Below are 22776 nucleotides of genomic sequence, written 5' to 3' on the forward strand. Positions count from 1 at the left end.
GGTACTTGTTCTCAAGCCCATTCGGGAGAACAAATTAATGGCTGCCTGTTCGGGACCGTATCCGGTACTGCGAAAGATGAACGAGTGCAACTATGGTGTACAGGTAGATGCTGAGACAGGGAGAAATAAGACTTATCACATCAACATGCTGAATGAGTACATAGCACCACGTGTGGTGTCGGTGCTGGCCATTTGCAGCCCACTGATGGGGGATCCGGCGAGCAATGCTCTGCCTGATCTCCTTGGGGAGGCTAGGCAGGGAGGTACCATAGAGCAGGTGGAGATAGGGGCTTAGCTGAGTGTCAGGCAGAGAGCAGAAGCCAGGGCTATGCTAGAGAAATATAGGGCTCTGTTCTCAGACAAGCCAGGGAAGACACACATTGCAGATCACCCAGTGCTGACAGGGGATCTGAGACCTCTGCATAAGCACGCTTATAGAGTGTCAGCAGAGGTAAAGGGCAGAATAGAGAGGGAGGTAGAAGAGATGCTGGCCCTAGGGGTAATTGTACCATCCCAGAGCCCTTGGGCTTGTCCGGTAGTCCTGGTGCCTAAGAAGGACGGAACCACACAGTTCTGTGTGGACTACCGGCAGCTCAATGCGGGCATGGTGTCAGATGCCTACCCCATTCCCCGCATGGATGAGTTATTAGATGAACTCGCGGGGGCAATGTATCTGACAACTATGGATCTCAGTAAAGGATACTGGCAGATCCCTTTGACCCAGGAGGCTAGAGAGAAGTCTGCATTTATTACCCCAAGTGGCCTCTATGAATTTATAGGGATGCCATTCAGGATGAAAAATGCACCGGCTACCTTTCAACGCCTGGTCAATCGCTTGCTGGAAGGTATGCAAAGGTTTGCAAGCGCATACTTGGACGACATTGCTGTCTTTAGTAATTCGTGGGACTCACACTTAGTGTATGTAGCTGCACTGCTTGTCAGGATTAGGGAAGCGGGACTCACGTTGAAACCCACCAAGTGCTTAGTAGGGATGGCAGAGGTATTGTACCTAGGGCACAGAGTGGGTGGCGGGCATCTTAAGCCAGAACCAGCTAAGGTGGAAGCTATAGTGCAGTGGCCCGTTCCCAAAACCAAGAAGAAAGTCATGGTTTTCCTAGGCACCGCAGGCTACTACAGAAAGTTTGTCCCTCAGTATAGCGCCATTGCCAAACCCCTGACTGACTTGACCCAGAAGCGACAGTCTGTGCTGGTAGTCTGGTCTCCTGCCTGTGAGGTCTCGTTTCAGGCATTAAAGACTGCACTAGCCAGCACTCCTATACTTACCGCTCTAGACTATGCAAAAAAGTTCCTGGTGCAGACTGATCCTTCAGACCTTGGCATTGGGGCTGTTCTCAGCCAAGTGGGGGAGGAGGGCGTTGAGCACCCAGTAGTATATCTAAGCCGCATGCTGCTGCCCAGAGAGGTGGCATATGCTACCATTGAGATGGAGTGTCTGGCATAGTGTGGGCTCTAAAGAAGTTACAGCCTTATTTGTATGGCAGACATTTGACTGTAATAACTGACCACAATCCTTTGAGTTGGTTACAGAAGGTGTCGGGGGAAAATGCTAAACTTTTACGCTGGAGTCTTGACTTACAGGAGTGGAACTTCACCATCCAGCACAAGAAGGGAAGTGAGCATGGTAATGCTGATGGCCTTTCCCACCAGGACAGCCCTCAGGACTTACTAACTTCAAGAGCTGGCATGTCAGTCCAACCACCGGATGGGGTGGTCAGGGCAGTCCCTGCGTCTTGAGTGGGGGAGGTGTGACGTGGAGGAAGGGGTTAATACCTGATTTGCTATGCATTACTGTGGTTGCCCTGTCCCAGACGTTTTTGTTCCCCATTTACAAGCCATTCCCTGGCTGCCATGTGAAAAGACAAAATGCATTGCTCGCCATACCCTCTATCCGACACATGATGGCAGTATAGAAACCAGCATTTCAATGAGCTGTAGGTGTTTTTATGACCGAGCCTCAAAGGAGTCTCAATGTGCTGTAGGTATTTTTATGACCGAGCCTCAAAAGGGGTAACACAGATTTAGAGTCTCCCTGTCCAAAAGGGTGTCAGTTATGAAAAGACCCAGATACCCATAAGTTATACACAGCCGGCATTCTGAGGTATCACAGATGCCAGTCATTGACATTTATTGGTAAAGATCAGACGGAGCGGCACCAAGTTATGGGTGTAGCCCAGGTATGCTAAGTGGCATGGGCGTTAACCTGACCCATGCGCCCTGCCCACCGGACAGCCCTTTTGACCGGTCTTATGAACTGTGGGTAACTTGGCTATTCGTGGGTTGTTTTGTTCCCACGAGGGGGATTGGATCCACGTGTTAAAGATAGCTTTGGCCAGTCTATAACTGTGGCTCCCCAGGTATCCCCAGGGTGATTCCTGAATTTTAATCCATGATGTAAGGCTGCAAGACTTGTTCTAGCCAGCAGCAACCAGTCCAGGAGTGAAGGGGTTAATAACAACATAACCACAGGACTTTTAAAACCAAGGTTGCATTTCTGGTGCTGGCAAGCAAAGGACAATTTCTTTCGTTCCAAGGACAATTTATTTTGTTCCCTTATTCAAGTAAGTGTTGTTTTCAAGTGTATTCTGCAGATGTCGTGTGTTTGTCTATTAAGGAAATAAATCACAATTTATTTTGCAACTTGTTCAGTTCAATCAAGTACTCAGAAATATAAATGTGTTGATAAAAGTTGGTGTCATCTTGACAGCCTCCCCCTAATAAACACTTCCACATTTTAGTTTCCATATGAAACTCACATAGCTCAGATTATTGAGCGTTTTAGCAGAGCATAAAAACTACTCGCAAGGCAGAGGTTTTCAAAGTCCGGTGTGTAGTGTCCCACAGTGGGGAATATGTTATTCCCAAATTGAAGCAGTCCCAAAGCATACACTTAAAATAAACTAATTAAAAGAAATTGCCTTTAACCCTTTCACCCCTGCAGATGTAGCACTCTATGGACTCTGCATGTTATGTTCTGCACGGTGTGAGATTTACTGCTTATTAATCCTCTAGGGGAATTGAAATTCCCCAATTGCAAAATCTACCCCTCTATAAAAAGGTTTTTTACAGGTATATAGAAACGGTATGAGACTGAGGCAGAAGAGGTGAGTGTGTCCTGTCACCGCACACACAGCTCTGTCACTGCACCTCAATCCTTCCCATGTAGCCACAGGCACACACAGCTCTGTCACTGCACCTCCATCCTGTCCTGCACCTTCTATGCTATTCCTGTACAGCCCTCCCCAACACACATAGCTCTGTCACTGCACCTCCATTCTATCCTGCACCTTCTATGCTATTCTTGTACTGCCCTCCCCAACACTCACAGCTCTGTCACTGCACCTCCATTCTATCCTGCACCTTCTATGCTATTCTTGTACTGCCCTCCCCAACACACACAACACAGCTCTGTCACGGCACCTCCACCTTTTCCTGCACCTTCTATACTATTCCTGTACTGAACTCCCCAACACACACAGCTCTGTCACTGCACCTCCATTCTATCTGCACCTTCTATGCTATTCCTGTACTGCCCTCCCCAATATACACACACACTCACACACATAGCTCTGTCACTGCACCTCCATCCTGTCCTGCACCTTCTCTTCTATTCCTGTACTGACTATAGTATTTCACATTTTGGACTTGTTTATACTATGCAATATTTGGAGGTTTAGGCCTGTATTAAAACAAATACAATTGCAAGGTTAATATGGAGTGATAGAGCTGTGTGTTTGTGTCTGTGTGTTGGGGGGAATGCAGGACGGGATGGAGATGCAGTGACAGAGCTGTGTGTGAGTGAGGCTCAGGAGTGCTGCATGGGTAGGAGGGAGGTGCAGTGACAGAGCTGTGTGTGTGTTTGGGGGGGTCAGTACAGGAATAGCAGAAGGGGCTGCAGGGTTAGGATAGCAGTGCAGTGCAGTGACACAGCTGTGTGTGTGTGTGTTTGGGGGGGTGGATGTACCTGTATTCCCATTGTACATGCTGTTACCATTCATAGGCTGCATGGGCTCACACTGCACCCTGGACAGGGTGCATGGGTTCACAGTGCCACCAGAATAGGCTGAATGGGTCAGTGGGAGGACACATCTCTCACAGATTCTGCTATTCCCCCCTCCCTTAGTTTTGGGGCTTCTGGTGTTTCTCTGTCCTCCATATTATTCGCAATGTTCTCCCCAGGTTTGTGCAACAAAAGATTGGGAGGTGGGAATCCCTGGTATCTGTAAGGCTACCGCCTCCGTCTCACCCGCAGCACGCACGTCTGGTGACCTAGCGGCATGTGCATAGTATAAAGCCGCGGCCGGCGGTCAGTAGGGGAGCTCGCGGGGGGGGGGGGGCATGACAGAGGGGCATGGCCGTGATGGGGCATTTAACCCCCTTCTATTGGTGCACGCTGACCCTTGTCTTTCCTGCCAGCGTACGCGTCACAGTGCTTTGCACGCCCACCCACACACAGCCCCATTGGCTCCTTCTCCAATCCTCTGCATGGCTCCTGCTGCCCTATTGCTCCCCTCCTGCCCCCATTACTCCTGCTCCTCCTCCCCCTCCCATCCTGTCCATATTGGCTCCTGCTCCCCTCCTTCCCCCATTGACTCCTGCTCCCATCCTGTCCATATTGGCTCCTGCTCCCCTCCATCTCCTGCTGGCTCCTGCCCCACTCCTGCTCCTTTCCTTGCCCCATTGGCTCATGCTACCATCCTGCCCCCGTTGGCTTCTGCTCATCCTCCTGCTACCATCCTGCCCACATTGGCTCCTGCTCCCCCTCCTGCTCCCATTGGGTCCTGCTCCAATCCTGTCCCATTAGATCCTTGTCCCCTCCTGCCTCCCTTGGCTCTTGATCTCCTTCTGCCCCATCGGTTCCTGCTCATATCTTGCCTCCGGTGGCTCTTGCTCCCATCCTGCTCCTGTTGCCTCTTGCTCCCATCTTTCCCCTGTTAGCTCCTGCTCCAATCCTGCCCCACTCCTTTCCTTGCCCCATTGGCTCCTGCTCCAATCCTGCCCCCATTGTTTCCTGCTCCCACCCTGCCCTGAATCTCACATGCTGCCCTTCTGCTCCTGTTACCTCCTGCTCCCCTCCTACCCTCGGTGACTCCTGCTCTCATACTGCCCCTGTTGGATCCAGCTCCCCCTCCTGTCCCCATCTGCTCCTGCTCCAATCCTGACCCCATTGACTCCTGGTATTCCTCCTGCTCCCCTCCTGCCCCCATTGGATCATGCTCCCATCCTGTCCTGCTAGATCCTGCTCCCCTCCTGCTCCTATTGGATCCTGAACCATCCTGTCCCATTAGATCCTGCTCCCCTCCTTCCCCCATTGGCTCATGCCGCCTCCTGCCCCCATTGGCTCCTGCTCCCATCCTGCCCCCCTCCTGCCCCCATTGACTCAAGCTCCCCCTGCTGCTCCCATTGGATCATGCACCTACCCTTCCCATTAAATCCTGCTCCCATCCTGCCCCTATTGGCTCCTTTTATCCCTCATACTCCCCTCCTGCTCCAATAGGCGGCTCCTTATCCCATTCTGTCCCCATTGGCTCCTGCTCCCCTCCTTCCCCTCTTAGGTCTTGCTCCCATTTCTTTCCATTAGCGGAACATCTTGAAAACCTCCCTTCCACTTCTCTCACTCCACCTGAGGCTACAGCCATGATGGATCTCACACCTCTCCCACACACAGCTGTGTCACTGCACCTCCATCCTGCCCTGCAGCCCTCTCTGCTATTCCTGTACTGACCACCTCCCACACATACACAAACCTTTCACGGCACCTCTATCCTGACCTTCAGCCCCCTCTGCTATTCCTGGAACACACACACACCTGTCACTGCCTCAGAACCATTCGGGACTAAGAGAGTGAGCTCTGCAAGTTGATGATTGATTATTGTAAAAAGAACAGAATTTTGAATTAAGTGACTGACGAGTGTCTCCTTTTCCCAGGGCTAGCGTTTATCCCATACAGAGCCTGGAGACATCACATTCATGACCTCACTGTTTTGGGACGTCAGAAAATGCTGCAATTTTTCTATACGACAGTGTGGCACCTTATGCTATTCTACACTACACCATTCACGCTGGGGTGCAGTCTCAATAATGCTGAACTCAGGGGGATTGTGGAGGTTGGAGACATTTTAATTGGTGGGGTGTTACCCATCCATGTTAACAAAATATACCCCGAAATTAGCTTCAACGAGAAACCCAGCCCAGCCGTCTGCAAAGCGTAAGATGTATTTCTTTATAATCTGACTTAAAATCAGTTTGTTGATGTCATCTTTAAAGTGTTCAGTGACATGTAGGGGCAAAGTGACCTAGTGACAGGGACGTTTTTAATTGGTTAAAGGGTCAGTCCACCATAGAAGCAATGTTACCTAATGACAGTGACATTTTTAATGGGTTAAAGGGTCAGTCCCACCGTAGGGGCAAAGTGACCTAAAGACAGGTGTTGCAGGGTACATGCAACCACACACGCGGGTTCTTTGGATAAGGCTTATTTATGTGAGCCTTAAAACATACAGCACACCAAAAACAAATAGCTTCTCATCAGCAAACAAAAGAAAATAGCTTCTTCTTCAGCAGACAAAACAAAATAGCTTCTTTTTAGCAGACAGAACAAAATAGCTTCTCTTTAGCAGACAAAACAAAAATAAGGCAGCTTCTCTTTGTATGCAGGAGACAGACAGTTCATCACACATGTACTTTGCACCACTCCTTACAGCAGTAATCTCTTCAGCACTTTCAGTCCTGTCTCCTCACCAGCTGTCTTGCATGTGTGTACAGCCTGTGGTTTTAACACCTTGATTATGCAGCTGGGGTCAGACTAATTAAGCAGCCCTTCTCAACTTAACCTCGTCACTGCTGCACTGCAAGCCTAAACATTGGTTTTCCAGGCATATGGCTGGTGACGTTCATTCACCCTGTCACAACAGGAATGTGTTTAATGAGTTAAGTCGTCAGTCCCACATATAGACATCTGTCTATAAGATGGAGCCCACTCTGCTATCCTTAATCCTGCCATAAATGTCCGTCCCTGCTACTCCAGTACTGACACCTCCCAACTCTGCCGCCATGCACCTTTTTTACTGTCATAGTGGATATATATTATGTAGAGCGGAACTACAGTGAGCGACTTGGTAATCAAAAAAGTACATTTATTGTATCAGGATCAACGTTTCAGTCTTAACATAGACCTTTGTCATGATTAAAATGTTGCTCCTCCTAAAATAAATGTACTTTATTGATACCAAGTCCATCGGAGTGTGTTCAATATTCACAGTTATACCTTTATTCGATGGGGGATTACTGTGCACCTGAGGTGCATCTCCCTGTTATTGTGATTGCACCTACTTTTCTATTCACCCTTTAGTATCATGTCATCGTTAATCTATACACCCCCATTGTTTCCTCAGCAATAAATGATCCCTGGTTTGAACTTCGAAATATCCTGAGGGTTACATTGCCTCATCAGATATCCCATTTCCCACTTTCATGTCCAGATTCCGTTTCGAGAATTATCAGCGTGTCCAGGCCATGCGGTTTGCAGTGAAAGAGATCAACATGGATCTTGAGCTTCTACCCAACATCACCTTGGGCCTCCATATCTATGACTCATGCACAGTGATACAGAGGGCAATTGCAGGAACCCTACAGGTGCTGACTGGGCATGGACCGCCTGTGCCCAATTACAGGTGCCATCACGGAGTCCCCTTGGCAGCTGTCGTCGGCGACTCTTCGTCTACATACACCATTCTGATGGCTCACATCCTGGGGCTGTACCGATACCCACAGGTAAGTTTGTGTTTGCTGTCCATGGTGCTGAAATTATCTTTGGAGCATGAGCAGTCCACATACTATAGTCTGCCGGTGTATTACACATGCAATTCCACGCAGTCTGCCTGTGTATTACACATGCAATTCCACACAGTCTGCCTGTGTATTACACGTGCAATTCCACACAGTCTGCCTGTGTATTACACGTGTAAATCCACATCGGCTGCCAGTTTAATTTCTTAGGGGTCTCTGAAGGGGGGGAGTGTTTGGAAGTGAAGTGTTTTCTTTCCCCTTATCCAACCCTGTCCTTATCAGAGGGCCAAAAAGACAAGGTGAGGTGGGGTGATGATCTATTGCTGTAGAAGCACTTTCTGACTGAACATCACTCAAAAGATTGAAGTCAGAGGAAATCACATCCATCCCAAGTCTTATTACTCACACACACACACACACACACACACACACACACACACACACACACACACACACACACACACACACACACACACACACACACACACACACACACACACACACACACACACACACACACACACACACACACACACACACTTCTTTTTCTTTTTAAATACTTAATGGTGTCAGATTTGGGTCAGATAAGTAATCATGTTAATACTGCTGATTAATATATAAAATATTATGTCATTATGCTTGAGCCATATAATGATGATGTAATGGGAACCCCATTTTCTTTCTATGTCCTTCCTCCCTCCCCCATACCATATTTTGAAAATTTCCTGTATCTCCTTGTGGATTGCAATCAACACACTCGCACTGCCCCCTGGCAGGTTCCTCTTCAATATGCTATAGATCTGTGACGGACATTAGAGTAGCGAATGATAAAGGCTGCGGAAGCGGTGGGACTAAGAGGTAGATGAGCCTTTAAGAGGGGGCGGCCATGACAGATGAAGTTATATCTACATGAGCCTTAGTGCTGTCAGGCTCTATCAAGAGTTTCAGAGTAGTCACGAGTGCCCTGTGGTGATAGAACCAGTGGATCCATGTCAGGATGTTACCGGGAGTTCGAGCAACGTCGGTGGTGACCCTCAATGGCTAAAAAGTACAGCGGTACTGAAGCATCCTTTGCGAAGTACAGTCCTGCCACATGTTGGTGCACAATGAGCTCCCACAGTGTGCGGGCACCATCACAAAGAAAACATATTCAGGAGTGGGTGGCTCACCCACTACTGGCACTGATATATATATATATATATATATATACCTGATCAGCATTACTGGTGACTATAATGTTTTATGCCTATGTACATTGTGTGTAGGGATCCTACGCTGAGGACCCCGGGTACTGCATATGGCCCAGGGCATACATAAAACCTTTGCACCACCCCATACACTGTGTCCTTATTTCCCACCGTCTGATCGTGGGTCAAGTGTGGCCCATTAAGTATCATTAGACCAGTGTTCCGTGTCCCTGGGGTTCCTTGAGTGGATCAATAGGGTGCCACAGGATTTCCTCAGTCTCCAGGAGCAGGGCAGTTTCCTCTATGCCGATTGGCTTTAGTACCTAGCAGCATCCCATCAGAAGGAGGTATCAGGAGTCTATGGGTGTGGACAAGCAGAGGAAGCAGCATGGTCATGAGAGAGGTGTGTTTGTGTGTGTATTTTCTGTGACTGTTTTCTGTGATTTTCTGACCCATATTACTCCTATGACTACCTGCCCATCGGAATCTTCTGCTTCTGCCCCCTCTGACTATCACCCCCCTGACTCACTGCCTCCTTGACTCCTGTGACTCTTTGCCCCCTCTGACTCCTGTGACTCTTTGCCCTTCTGTCTCCCGTGAGTAACGGCCCCCTCAGACTCGTGCGACTCCAATGCTCCATTTTACTCCTGTGACTCCCTGCACATATGCCCCCTCAGGAACCAGTGTCAGTAAGACATGCACATGTAGGCAGATCACATGATGTACATGGCTGTAAAAAACATTGTTGGACCAGTTAACACAATGGATTTTGTTAAGCCTAATGCAAAATTTACCATGAAATGTAATGCAGTGATGTCTGTCGGATGCCAAACTGTTGTAAAAACAGTGAAGAAATCTCGTTGAAAGCAATTGGGAGTTTTCCCTTTGATAAATATGGTACTGTTTTATGCACTAGTTTTGCCCCAGTTTTGCATCTGGGAGACTTTGGTAATATCAGCCCCCAAACATTTGGAAGCAATTCTAATGAAGTTTTCTTCATCACCTCCCTGACATCTTCATCTTAACAGATTAGCCACTTCTCTACCAGCTCCCTCCTGAGCGACCGGACACAGTTCCCTTCCTTCTTCAGGACTGTCCCCAGTGACGCCTTCCAGTCCCATGGACTGGCCAAGCTGGTGTTGCACTTCGGCTGGACCTGGGTGGGGCTGGTGGCAATTGACAATGATTATGGGCAACAGGGCATCCAGGTTATCAGTAGAGAGATACTCAAGGCCGGAGCTTGCGTAGCCTTTACAGAGGACATCATGATAAGTCTGCCTGACCGCAACGCTCCAAAAATTGCCCAGGTCATCAAAGAATCAACGGCCAAGGTTGTGGTTGTCTTCTCCCCTGGTTTTGACTTGACCTTCATATTTGATGAGATGTTGAGACAGAATGTGACAGGGAAGATATGGGTGGTCAGTGAAGCTGCAGCTACCTCCCCTTTCATATCAGTGGACAAATACTCAAGACTACTTTCTGGAACAATTGGCTTTGCCCTCCCCAGTGGGACTATCCCATGGTTGAAAGAGTTCCTCAACAGCATACACCCCTCCATGTCTACGGGAGGAGAATGGGTGAAGATATTCTGGGAGGAAGCTTTCAGCTGCAAATTCCCAGATGAGAAAAACCTAACAGGCTCATCAGTGAGTTTATCAAAAGAGTGTACGGGAGCAGAACATTTACAAAGCATCAAGAACAGCTACAATGATGTCTCCGACTTAAGGGTAACCTACAGTGTCTATACTGCGGTTCATGCTGTAGCCAAAGCTTTGCAAGATTTGACCGACTGCCGTGAAGGAGAAGGACCATTCTCCCATGGAAAATGCTCAGATATATGGAATTTCAGACCATGGCAGGTAGAGATTTTTTAAAAAAAACACAAAACTATAGTACAGCATCATACAGTAAAAATGAAATGATCTTAGACACCTTTTGATGGTCCAACATTAGAGATGAGATTATAGTGTAGAGAGCTTGTAGATTTCTTCTCTGAGTGTGTAGGGGCAGCACAGATAGAAGTAAACATATATTATCTCACAACTCCATGTCCCTCCTCATCACCTCAGGATATATGTTTCCTTCTAACTATGCTGTCAGATTACCCTTGAAGAAGAAACGTATGAGGTTTGGTTAACTCTATATATTATGATTTCATCTCTGAAGAACTCTATTGTCAGTCTCCTCAAAGGTATCCCAGCCTGCAACCAATCTCCATTTCTCCAGGCCACCAATTTTGCAGCTAGTACTTTGTACTACACTGGTCAAGACACAGAGCACAGCTTTGGGGTTATAGGAAGATTTATATGGGGTAGATACACAGAGCTCCATTAAATCAGGGCTCTAAAGTGATGATCTAAATAGGTAATGGCATTTAGCTTCCCTGAGTTTAACGGATCTCTACAAACCTATATCCTATTTGCATATAGGCTTAATACAATGTAAAGTTAGCACTGTCTTGCGTTAGCTTCAAATAACATGGGGTTAAGCATGTCTTACGCAAATATGGTGTTACTTCTATTTGAATATTTAATATTTGAATATTTAAAGTTAACAAAAGGGGAGACAGGAGAGAAAAATAACATAGTAAATAACAATATTATAGTTAAGTCATACCTAACTCTGGACTTACACCTATGTTGACCCTGTAACGTACCAATTTCAGGGTCTGGATGTGAGTAACGCCGCCTTTTAGCTCTGAATTAACTAACGTAACATTAAATCCCGGCGGTAACTATAAAGGCGCTCTGGGGATTTGCACTGCTACATGGAACACATCTTTTCCATAACATTAGCATTAACGCCCGTTATAGTAATGCAAGGGCTTGTTACAGCTGAAATTAGCACTTAGCGTATCGTTACCGAGCTTTCAAGATCCCCGCTAGCACATACAGTAACAAGATGTTAATTGAAGTTAACGTATCATTAAATATTTAACGGACTTTTGAGGATCTACCCCATTGGGAGCGTTTATATGGAGCGCTATAAGAAGTGGTTACATTGGGCATTAGGAGTTATAGGGAACGGTAATATGGGGCAATAGGTGGCATTGTAGGGACCAGTTTTATGGAAAAATAAAATGAGCAATATGGAGAGGTTATGTCGAAAACATACCCAAGTTTGTGTTTTAATGACCAGCACCTGTGGGCAGCTCTCTGAGTCCCAACTTCTTTCAATGAGTTTCTTTTGATAACCCCTTTGGATCCCATTCCTTTTCCAGCCTCATTGTCTTTAATAACTCTGGGCCGATATAACATAACAGAACCTCCCTACTCTCTCCGCAGCTTTTGCACTATGTGAAGAAGGTGCGCATGAGAACGAGCAGTGGGAGGGAGCTGTTCTTTAACGAGAATGGGGACCCACCTGCGGTGTATGATATAGTGAACTGGCAGCTGAGCCCAGAGGGTGGCATAAAGCAGGTCAAGGTTGGAAGCTATGATACCGGATATCCCAATGGACAGGTTTTCAGCATCAATGCCAGTGTTGTGCATTGGGCGTCAGGTGGAAGGGAGGTAAGGTACTGTCATGGAGAAAAGATACATGTAATGTAAAGGGAGGAAATAGGAGGAGTTATAGGGGGTGGTTATATGGGCAATAGGAGGAGCTATAGGGTGTGGTTATATGGGGCTGTTATATGGGGAGGAGTTATATGGATGGTGAAATTGGGTAATATGTGGAAACACTTGATATAAATGTACCCGCTCATTCATTTACTTACAAAATGACTTATCTGTCCCACTGTGGTTCAATAAAATGACTCAACCTTCAACTTGCTGTGCTGGTGACAACATGTCATATCTCAATCATTCAGTCTGTCTCAACAAGTCAGGACAGAGTTTGTCCTTGTTATAGTATTGTATCCCAGTCATATCATCCATTTATACACTTCATCGTTCCAAATTCTCCTCCAGGTCCCTCTCTCTGTCTGCAGTAACAGTTGTCCCCCTGGTTTCAGGAAGGCAGCTTTGAGAGGGCAGCCTGTCTGCTGCTTTCAATGTGTCCTCTGTCCCCAAGGAGAGATCTCCAACCAAACAGGTGAGCAGATCTTAGAAGAACTAGAAAACCAATTTAAATTCCGAACATAGCTTGATATTACATTAATTATTTTTGTGTCTATTTTAGACTCTGTTCATTGCTCTAAATGTCCATGGGATATGTGGCCCAATCTCCCACAGGAAAAATGCCTCCCAAAGTCCAGAGAATTCCTCTCCTATGATGAGCTACTGGGTGCCACATTGGCCGCTACAAGTGTTGCCTCCTCTTTAGTCCCAGTTGTAATGTTTGGGATTTTTATCCACTTCAAGATAACTCCCATTGTCAGAGCCAATAACTACACCCTCAGTTGTCTTCTCCTGTGGTCCCTGTTCCTCTGCTTCCTCTGCTCTTTGGCTTTCATTGGTTACCCCCAACCTAAGACGTGTCTTTTGCGCCAAGTAGCTTTTGGTATGTCTTTTGCCCTCTGTGTCTCATGTATCTTGGCCAAAACCATTATGGTGGTCATAGCATTCAAGGCCACCAAGCCTGGTAGCAATCTAAGGAGGTGGACCAGCAATCGGGTATCTTATCTTGTTGTCATTTTATGCATCCTTATTCAAAGTTTTCTCTGCATCTTCTGGCTTTCATTCTCACCTCCCTTCCCAGAACACAACACCCAAACCAAATTTGGGGTCATTATCATTGAGTGTAATGATGGCTCCCCCGTCATCTTCTGGTGCATGCTAGGATATCTCGGTCTGCTGGCTACTGTTAGCTTCATCGTGGCCTTCCTGGCCAGGCAGCTACCTGACAGTTTCAACGAGGCCAAGTTCATCACCTTCAGCATGCTGGCCTTCCTCAGTGTCTGGGTGTCCTATATCCCAGCCTCCCTCAGTGCACGTGGCAAGTACACCGTGGCCATGGAGATCTTCGCCATCCTGTCTTCCAGCTGGGCTCTGGTGGTCTGCATGTTTGTACCCAAATGTTTCATCATATTGTTCCGACCCAATATGAACTCAAGGGAACATCTCATGGGAAAAGAGAGAGGTTGAACTCACAAGGTCGAATAATTGTAAAAACAGAATCTATCTCAACCAAAAAGAAATCCTAATATCAGAACAGATGCTGGAGAGATTCCCTTGTTTTCCTTCCCTCCATTTCCCTCCTCCTTTATTACCCTTTCCTATCAACCCCCCCCCTTTTTCTCTCTTCTATTCTTTTCCTCCTCTTTCAAGTGATAAAGAATGTAAAGACTTTGAAGGTTGCAATCTCCTGATTGGAAATCCAGAAATATCTAAAACTAATATAGAGTTCGTGTTAGCGTTAATGAAATATCTTTAAGTCCTTATGTATATGAATATGTGTTTAAACACCAAGAAAGAAAGTACTGTTGTTTAAAGATATATATGTACATTGTTCCTTTCTGTTTCAAAGTCTTGATGTGATACCATAAAAATAATAAAAATATTTGAAATAAAACAGGATTCCAACTCAGACACAATAAAAATATCTACATTCACCTTTTTGTATTTTAATTAAAAAGTGCTACCTCTGTTGCTTTTATATCATTGTTGCTGGGTTTAAAACTTTGTTAGTAACGGAGTAAATTAATTGCAGAGAAGAAGTGACAGAATGAATGTGCAGGTTTCAATTATTAATGAACAAGAGTACAGTATGTGCGACAAAATTAATTACTGTTACTGTATAAGTGAAGAAACAAGGCACACATTGACACGCCAGTGATCTTATGCAAATGATGTACAGGTTTTTTTGAAAGATTGAGATTTCAGGACCTTTACTGTATTAAGATTCATGAAATGTGGAATATATATACATACGCGCACATACATTCCCTTAATCCAAATACCTCCTCATTGCTGCAGTAAAAAGATTGGCACAAAAACAAGCTAATCAACAGGGCCAAACAATGCATAGACTCTAGTTACTGCGGGACCGGTTCTATAATATGTGAGGTTGCACTGATGTAGCGAAACATTAATGCCTTTTTTCATGAGCCATGATATGCAGAAAATTGTACGGTTCTGCTTTCTCACTGATGATTGTTAACGCAGTATGTAAACGCAATATGTTTTTTTATTGCAATACCTGCTTTGCCCACTGGGGGTCTCATAGGAAGCAGTGATAACTGCTTTTAAGAGCGATAAGTGGCTATTAAGGCCGATACAGCCTTCTGCATGATTTTCTAAGCAGTGATAACAGCGCTTTATTGGCCTTAAAAGGCATTTTTTCAGCCCTGTAAGAAAAACACATCCGATCAGGCAAAACCGTCAAAACGTGCCATTTTTTGCCAGGACGTGTGATTCACTAAACTGTGATAACTCAATCGGGCTTTAAAAGCACGCCAGAATTTCGCCAGCTAAGGCTGGCGCAAAAGAACTGAAGACAGTCAAAAAAGCATTGTTTACCTTTTTTCTGGCATACCATTAATATTACAGGTCGGCGGGTGTCCCAGGGTGATCCTCACGCGAGTCCGGTACACTCAGGTGATCCCTGCGGGATCCGTGGGCCTTCGGGTGATCCCCGTGGGAGTCCGGGACCCTCAGGTGATCCCCACGGGATATGTGGGCCCTCGGGTGATCAACACGGGAGTCCGGGGGTCCCCGCTGGCCTGCGGTACCAAACGTGTAATGGTACAATAGTGAAGTATGTTCACAACATGCGATATGCTTGTAGAAATGTTGAGATATGCACTTACATTGCAGTGCCTGTACCAGGCATATAAAGGTATCTTTAGAGTTCTTCTCTCTGTACAGCTGAAACTGATTCAAGAGTGACTTCTTTTAAAAGCTCAGCTTTATATAAAATCAAGGTTAAATTTGCACACAACAGCGTAAGAAACACAGGGCAGACCAGTTCGTGCGTTTCCGTTGTTTTTCTCCGGTCTCTGCGACATCCACGGCCGATCCAGTCGGCGTTCTACGTCACTTCCGGTCTTTTGTGTTGCAATGATACTGGTCCTCCCGGCAACCCTACACGTTTCAAAGGTAGTCCTTCTTCGTCAGGGGCAAGTATGGTATGTCCTAGTGCCCCTTCCTTTTGTACCCCTCTCCAGCCGTGTTACATGAATTTCTTTAATTATAACTTAATTGCATAGAAAGGGAACATATAGCAAAGGCGAATAAAATATATAACACTATGTATAAAATAATGTAAATAAAGTACTCTGATAATAATATAAATTCTCTCATAAAAAATATACATAAACATTCTATATAAAACATACCATAAAAAAAACGAATTTTAAGACAATATGATTAGTAATGAGATCGCAGCAATAACAAAATTATCTCAATCACCTAATTATATTTTATCCATTTTGATGGTTATATGTGAGGAAGTTTAGCCATATCAATTATTTACCGAGCGTAACAATTTGTGTCCTACATAGACAATAATGAATCATAATTTGGATAAGAGATGAATTAGACAAGGGATGAGTATAATTGGCATATTAATATTTCAAACAGTGTATGAAATTAAATAGTACGTTATATATAGTGAATGTAACTAATAATTGTAAGTGATTTTATCTAACTATTAATAAACTATAAATTCTTAGTGAATATATAAATATACATTAGTGTTTATGAAGAAATACAAATTTTCTAATCTCAAAATATTTCTTTATAATATTTCTATTTTGAGATTTGAACATTTTTATTTCTTCATAAACACTAATATATATTTATATATTCACTAAGAATTTATAGTTTATTAATAGTTAGATAAAATCACTTACAATTATTAGTTAATAGTTACATTCACTATCTATTCACTGTCTTAACCCCTTCGGTAATGAAGCTGCTTACATTTTGCATAGTGTAAATGAGCAGGGGTTCTCCTGAGCTGAAGCGCATTGATTTCAGCCTCGGGTACACATTGCTTCCCGACATACAGGCTGGTGCTGGTATCCTAAAACATACAAACTTATATTGACAGATTTATTATAAATCATTCTTCCTGGCAATGCACAGGTTATTAAGAATCTATATTAGTGTTAGGGACCCTTGAAACGTGGTCTGCCGTGCAGTTGCCTCAAGGGCTTACAACAATTTGGCCAAAATGTTAAACTAAAAGACCATTTTAATGATTAGTTATTTATACATGTATATTTAGGCACTGTACCGTATATAAGTTTTTTTGGATGTGCACTGAGCTTTGTCTGTGTTTTATGTTATGTCTCTGGTTTTAAATATGGTGCTGGTATCCGCCATGTTAAAATCCTCTATGTCACGTGACTGGAGGCCTTTAACATTACGGGGATACCGGCACCCCATACTGGGACCTGTATCTCGGGATGTAGGGGATCCCCGAGGCTTAAATCAACTTTGTTCAGCTCAAGAGACCCCTTGCTCACGCACACTATGAATAAAAATAACATGTAAGCAGCTTCATTACTAGCAGGCACACATAGTAACACAAGAGAAGGAAACAACACCACAACTGAGGCTCTGGGGGGAGACACTAGGTGCAGGGCACCTGCTTCAAGAAGGCTTACCCTGTCCGCTCCACGTCCAGGAACACCACGGTACTATCTACGGGATAGATACCTGGCTTACCCCGCTGGCCGGCTCTTTGTTGGCCGCGTCGCTAGAACTTGTCCTCAGCTAAGCTAGGCTTCTCTGCCACCTCAATGCCTAGTGCTTTGCTATTGCAAGCAAAGCACCTTTGAAAAGCCAGCCTCTGCTTCACTGAACCAAGCCTAGGAATCATCTCACAAATCTGGTACTCTGATCGGGCAGTCCCCTTACACAGACCTCGGGGTCCTATGTCTAACATGGAACAGCGACTAGCGGCCAATCAGAGAATGGGTCGTAATGCAACAACTACTCACAAGTGGGAGGCTCAGCTTGTTTCACCCATCAGAGGAGGGGGCGTACTGAGGGGCTCATGTAGCTGGGGAGCAGGAAATTTCGAACTGGCAAATGGGAACCGTGCCTACTTGCAACAGCTTCCCCTTGCCAGCCTATACCTCCCGCTGGGTAGGCTCCACAGTGTCTGCAAGAACAAAGAGTCTCTCCCGCAGGGAGCCTTGTCTCTGGACCTGTTTCTCCACCCTTACCCACTCAACCAGATGGACCGACACCTCACTACTCCCAAACTCTCCTTTGATCCACCATCTCTATGCAGGCATCCCAGCTAATTGAAATACCGGGGCTGCCTCATAGAGATAAATACATATTTTAAAAACATATTTCTTTTCTATAACTTGGGCTCGGGAACTTGGGCTGCAAAACTTGTACTAGCAGCCAAGGGGCATAATGGCGAGGCAATATTAATAAGGAATCATAATGTTATAAAAATGCATACACGTACCGGCAAATAAGGAGCGATTCACAGGTAAAATAATATGACAGCCGGTAACTTTGTCACGAAACATTTTATATACATTGTGACCCTTTTTTCCCCCCAGTATTAACTATTAAAGTCCCGCTCCCGAAGTCCCAGTTTTGTACCTATATTGCATAAGAGGTTCAAAACACACACATTGACCCGGCTCATAGGTGCACCTTTATTAGGAAAGCTGGCTACCCCCATGTCACAAATTGTTTGTGTGTTTTATGTACTGGAGGTTTGTGGGAACTTTTTCCAATAAATAACATTGTTTTTAAACTCTGCAGTTCAGTCTAGTGTACTGATCCCTGGTGTAATTGTCCTGGTCTCCCGTAACAGGCGCAAGGCAGGCAGCGGCAGTGCCAGCATCCCCCCCACACACTAATACACAATTATATGTATAGACAGCACAAGTACAGCGCACAGAGCGCAGTGCTAGCCTCACCCTCACATACACTACTACACCGTGTATACACAGCACAGGTACAGCGCGGGCAGTGCCAGCGCCAGCCTCCCCCTCACACACACTACTACACCATGACATGTACATACAGCACCGCGCGGGTAGCGGCAGTGCCAGTCTCCCCCTAACACACAGGAAGGGGAGGAGCTGTGAGCCAAGATGGCGGCAGACCCTGGAGGAGGGAGAGGAGTGGGAACCAGGTCTCAAGCTAATCTGAATGCGGATAAGAAAGTTTCACTGGAAGCTAAAGTGCAAGAACTTTTGCAAAAGAAAGAGTCAGAAAATGAGGAAAAAGAGATGAATGAAAATGTTGGGCAGAAAGAATCTGAAAAGGAGAATACTGATAGTCCAGCTCAGAACCAGACGGGTAAGAGAACTTCAGCTAAAACCAGCTCAAGGTTTAATGAAGCCAAGAGTAAAAGACAGGCAGAACATGAGAAAAGGAGATTTGGGGTCACAGAAATTGTTATCCCACAAATTTGTAAGGACGTACACACTAATGCACAGACAACTGCAGCTACACCTGAGACAGAGACCCCGCAAGCAGCTACACCTGACACAGTGACCCTGTTTACAACTGTACCTGACACAGAGACCCCGCAAGGAGCTGCACCTGACGCAGTGACCCTGTATACAGCTGTACCTGACACAGAGACACAACAAGCAGCTGAAGGTTGCAGACAGGTGCAGGAATTAGCAGCCAAACCCAAGGCAGACACACAGCAAACAGCCCAGCCTGAGAGCAGCAAACAATCCAGGCACAGGAAGAAGTGTCTGAAATAGAAATGGCTGAAGCAGTGGAGAACGCTGAAGCAGTTGAGGCTTTTGAGGCGCAAGAAATGGAGATTCCTAAAATGGGAGAGAAATCCATACAGCCTGCAGCAGCACCAAAGCCCTTGGCAGAAACAGGAGCGGCAAAAGCAAAGTCCTTAGCTGTAGCAGGAACGGCAGCAAAACCAACAGGAGCGGCTGAGCCAGCTCCCCACAGCAGTCAGCATGGAGTACAAAACACCCAGGTACATCTTATTTGTCATTTGATGATGCCAGAAAGCGCAGGAACGTAGTCAGACTGCATTATTATGGGGATATGGTTCCTATACCGGACAGATTTGTTATAGGAAAAGACTTGATCAAAGTTTCTCTTGGCTTCCAACCCAGTGAGGTTTATGCTCTGTTACATGCTCCTAATAGCAGGAACTACGAAGTTAGCTTTAAGACACCAGAAGGGCTAGAAAAATTCTGGTTTCGTTACAGAGAAGTGAAGGATAATCCAGAATGGGAATTTTTTTAAGTTATCCAGGTATCTCGCCCTGTGACCGTGGAAGTGAATATTATCTTTGATATTGAGACTTTAGCGGTTGAAGATATATGTTTTGGGCTGCAAAGACAGTGCGATGTTCAGTCTGGTCCAGTGAAAGTATGGATGCTGAAGATTTCTGGAATGGGGGTTTCAAGTTTAAAGTTAATCTCAGGTACACACACAATGTGGCATGTCACCTCCCAAACGCCATATATATTGGAAGAGATCGCGGGCGATGTTTTTATTGGGGACAGCCTAAAAAATGTTTTAAATGTGATTCCCCCAGACACTTAAGCTCAGCGTGTGACAAAATCAGGGGCACTTTATGTGGTTCAATTGGTCATCACAGCTCTGAGTGTGAGAAGGACATTGTCTGCAACCTGTGCTATAAATGTGGTCATTCCTTTAAAGATTGCCCAGAAGCCGAACACAACCATTACAGGCAGAATGAAATGTCTTGTGTACAGAATACAGCATCTCCTTGTGATAAAGAGAATACCACAGAGTCATCAGAAAGTCTTCAACTTACACCTGTAGAAGAGGTTTTAAAGTCTCTGGGTCTGTCATATACACTTCCAGCCCAAAGGGGGTCAGACGGAGACCACAGGAGCGATCTGAGTTTTGTACCAAACACAGAGAATTCTACTCAGGAAGGTGATGTACCCCGCAAAGATGGCGGCGAGTCCCGCAAAGATGGCGGCGAGTCCCGCAAAGATGGCGGCGAACCCTCGGCGGCGATCCTCACAAAGATGGCGATAATGAATGGGAAACAATAACAAGTAAAAACAAGACTGCCCAAAACAGCTCAGCTAGAAAGAAAACTACAGAAACTGTCCAAGAGGAGATCTCACAGCACAATACATATGAGGTATTGGAGGAAAAGAGTGAAAAGATGGATGACGCAGACCCCGATATGTCGGACAGTCAGACTTCACAGCAGTCTGAATCTATTCAGGACATTGAGATGGCCGGACCATCAAATAAGAGAAATCTGCCATCAGAGAGTCCCCCCGGGAGAAAGAAAATGGTCAAAAAGAAAAATGGTGCTAAAAAGAAAAAAAAAGGGTGGTGGTGATTCACTAAATGTGCCAAAGTACCCCTCTCCACTGAAGGTGGCAACTAATTAATGTGAATAGTTTTAAGGGAAAAAGACCAGGACTGAAGCCTTTACTATTCTAAAGAACTTTAATAATGAGGTTTTCTTTTTGCAGGAAACCCGCTTGACCACTACAAGTGCCGTTTTTGTGTGTAGAAGGGACTGGATTTGGGGCCCCTCTTTCTGGTCCTTTGGACCAGATAAATGTGATGGTGTAGGCATTGATTTCAAAGGGATTTCCGTTATTTGCAACAAATAAGTTGACATAATGCCTGGAAGGTGTCTTTTGTTAGATGTTAAAATTGAAGCTGTTGATTACAGACTAATTAACATTTATGGTCCTCAAAGTAGAACTGAAAGAAAAGATTTGTTTTCTTTAACAAGGCCGTATTTACATACAGCGAAAATAGTCATTTTTGGCGGTGATTTTAATTGTGTCTCATATGTTCAGGATAGAGGGAAAACCAGTGACTGTATTCAGTATGACTCCATATTTCTGAACAATATGTGCACTCAGGCTGGTTTGGTAGATGTCTTTAAGACACAAAACCCAAATAAAGCAGGGTATACATATATAAAAGGTGACTCTAAGAGTCGGATAGACAAAATATATGTAAAAAAACAAACAAAGTTTAATAATGTTATTTTAAAGCCTGTGGAGTTTTCGGATCACGCTCTGTTAGCGGTGACCCTAAATCTAGAAGAGTCTGGTGTGTCCGGGCCTGGTTATTGGAAATGTAACGCCAATATCCTAAAGTGTGATAAGACCATAGCTAGGTATAAAGATCTCCTGGAAGCCAGGTTAACATTAAAAAGCTTGTATGAAGTTCCGGTGGTGACGTCACACCACATGCCAGCCTGATTCGGAGCTCCCTATTCCCCTCCATGAAAAGGTGCTAGAACGAGCATAAAAACCACCACAAAAATAACCAAAACGAGAGGGCACTAAGAGCTAAGCTCAAGGATGGCTAAGCACCAAAAAAAGGGACCCATGCAGAGTGTCTCAGCTTATTTCACGCCGTCGAAGCGCCCGGGAGACCAGGAGGAGCTGAGCCAAGATGGCGCCGACCCCAGCGTGGCAAGCACTCCCGCCCGCGAGCAGCAGATCCCGGAGAACATCACAGCTAGCCACCTGATCACTAAAGATTTTTTGGAGGACTATATGACCCAAATGTTCTCCAAACTCAGAAAAGATGTCAGCCAAGACTTTAATAGTGCTATAAATAAAATGAAAAAGGATATCACCGAAATCTCCCAAAGAACAGATTCCCTGGAGAGCAGGGTGGAGGAAATAGAAGCGGTTCAGTCCTCGGCCGAAGACGAGATTAACCGACTTAACCAAGAGATAAACCGCCTAAAGGATGGATTAGAGGACCAAGTGAACCGGGACCGACGTCAGAACTTAAGGTTCCGGAACATCCCTGAGTCGGTTCCCGCAGAAGCACTCACATCTTACCTTCAGGATCTCTTCCAGCACCTGGTACCAGACCTAAAAAAGGAAGACATGGAGCTAGACCGAGCCCACAGAGCCCTCGGTCCAAGACGAGAAGACCCAAAGAGACGCAGAGACGTCATCGCTCGCTTCCACTCATAC

At 45.4% G+C, this 22776-nt stretch overlaps 1 protein-coding gene across 1 annotated transcript; it reads left to right on the top strand.

Annotated features, from left to right (window-relative positions):
- Window positions 1–7521: 7521 nt before the first annotated feature.
- Window positions 7522–14020, top strand: LOC142471460 (extracellular calcium-sensing receptor-like). The gene is made up of 6 exons (XM_075578259.1): window positions 7522–7791; window positions 10022–10398; window positions 10474–10852; window positions 12278–12505; window positions 12905–13028; window positions 13116–14020. Exons 1-6 carry the CDS (start codon window positions 7534–7536, stop codon window positions 14018–14020), a joined length of 2271 nt encoding a protein of 756 aa, XP_075434374.1. The 5' UTR covers window positions 7522–7533.
- The last annotated feature ends 8756 nt before the right edge of the window (window positions 14021–22776 follow it).

The sequence above is a fragment of the Ascaphus truei genome, chromosome 20, assembly GCF_040206685.1.
Source record: "Ascaphus truei isolate aAscTru1 chromosome 20, aAscTru1.hap1, whole genome shotgun sequence".
Lineage (NCBI taxonomy): Eukaryota > Metazoa > Chordata > Amphibia > Anura > Ascaphidae > Ascaphus > Ascaphus truei.

Coding starts and splice junctions, on each gene's coding strand:
- LOC142471460 (XM_075578259.1), top strand. CDS start 7,534: ATGCGGTTTGCAGTGAAAGAGATCAACATGGATCTTGAGCTTCTACCC. Junction 12,506..12,904: donor GGGCGTCAGGTGGAAGGGAG/GTAAGGTACTGT, acceptor ATTCTCCTCCAG/GTCCCTCTCTCTGTCTGCAG. Junction 13,029..13,115: donor AGAGATCTCCAACCAAACAG/GTGAGCAGATCT, acceptor TGTCTATTTTAG/ACTCTGTTCATTGCTCTAAA.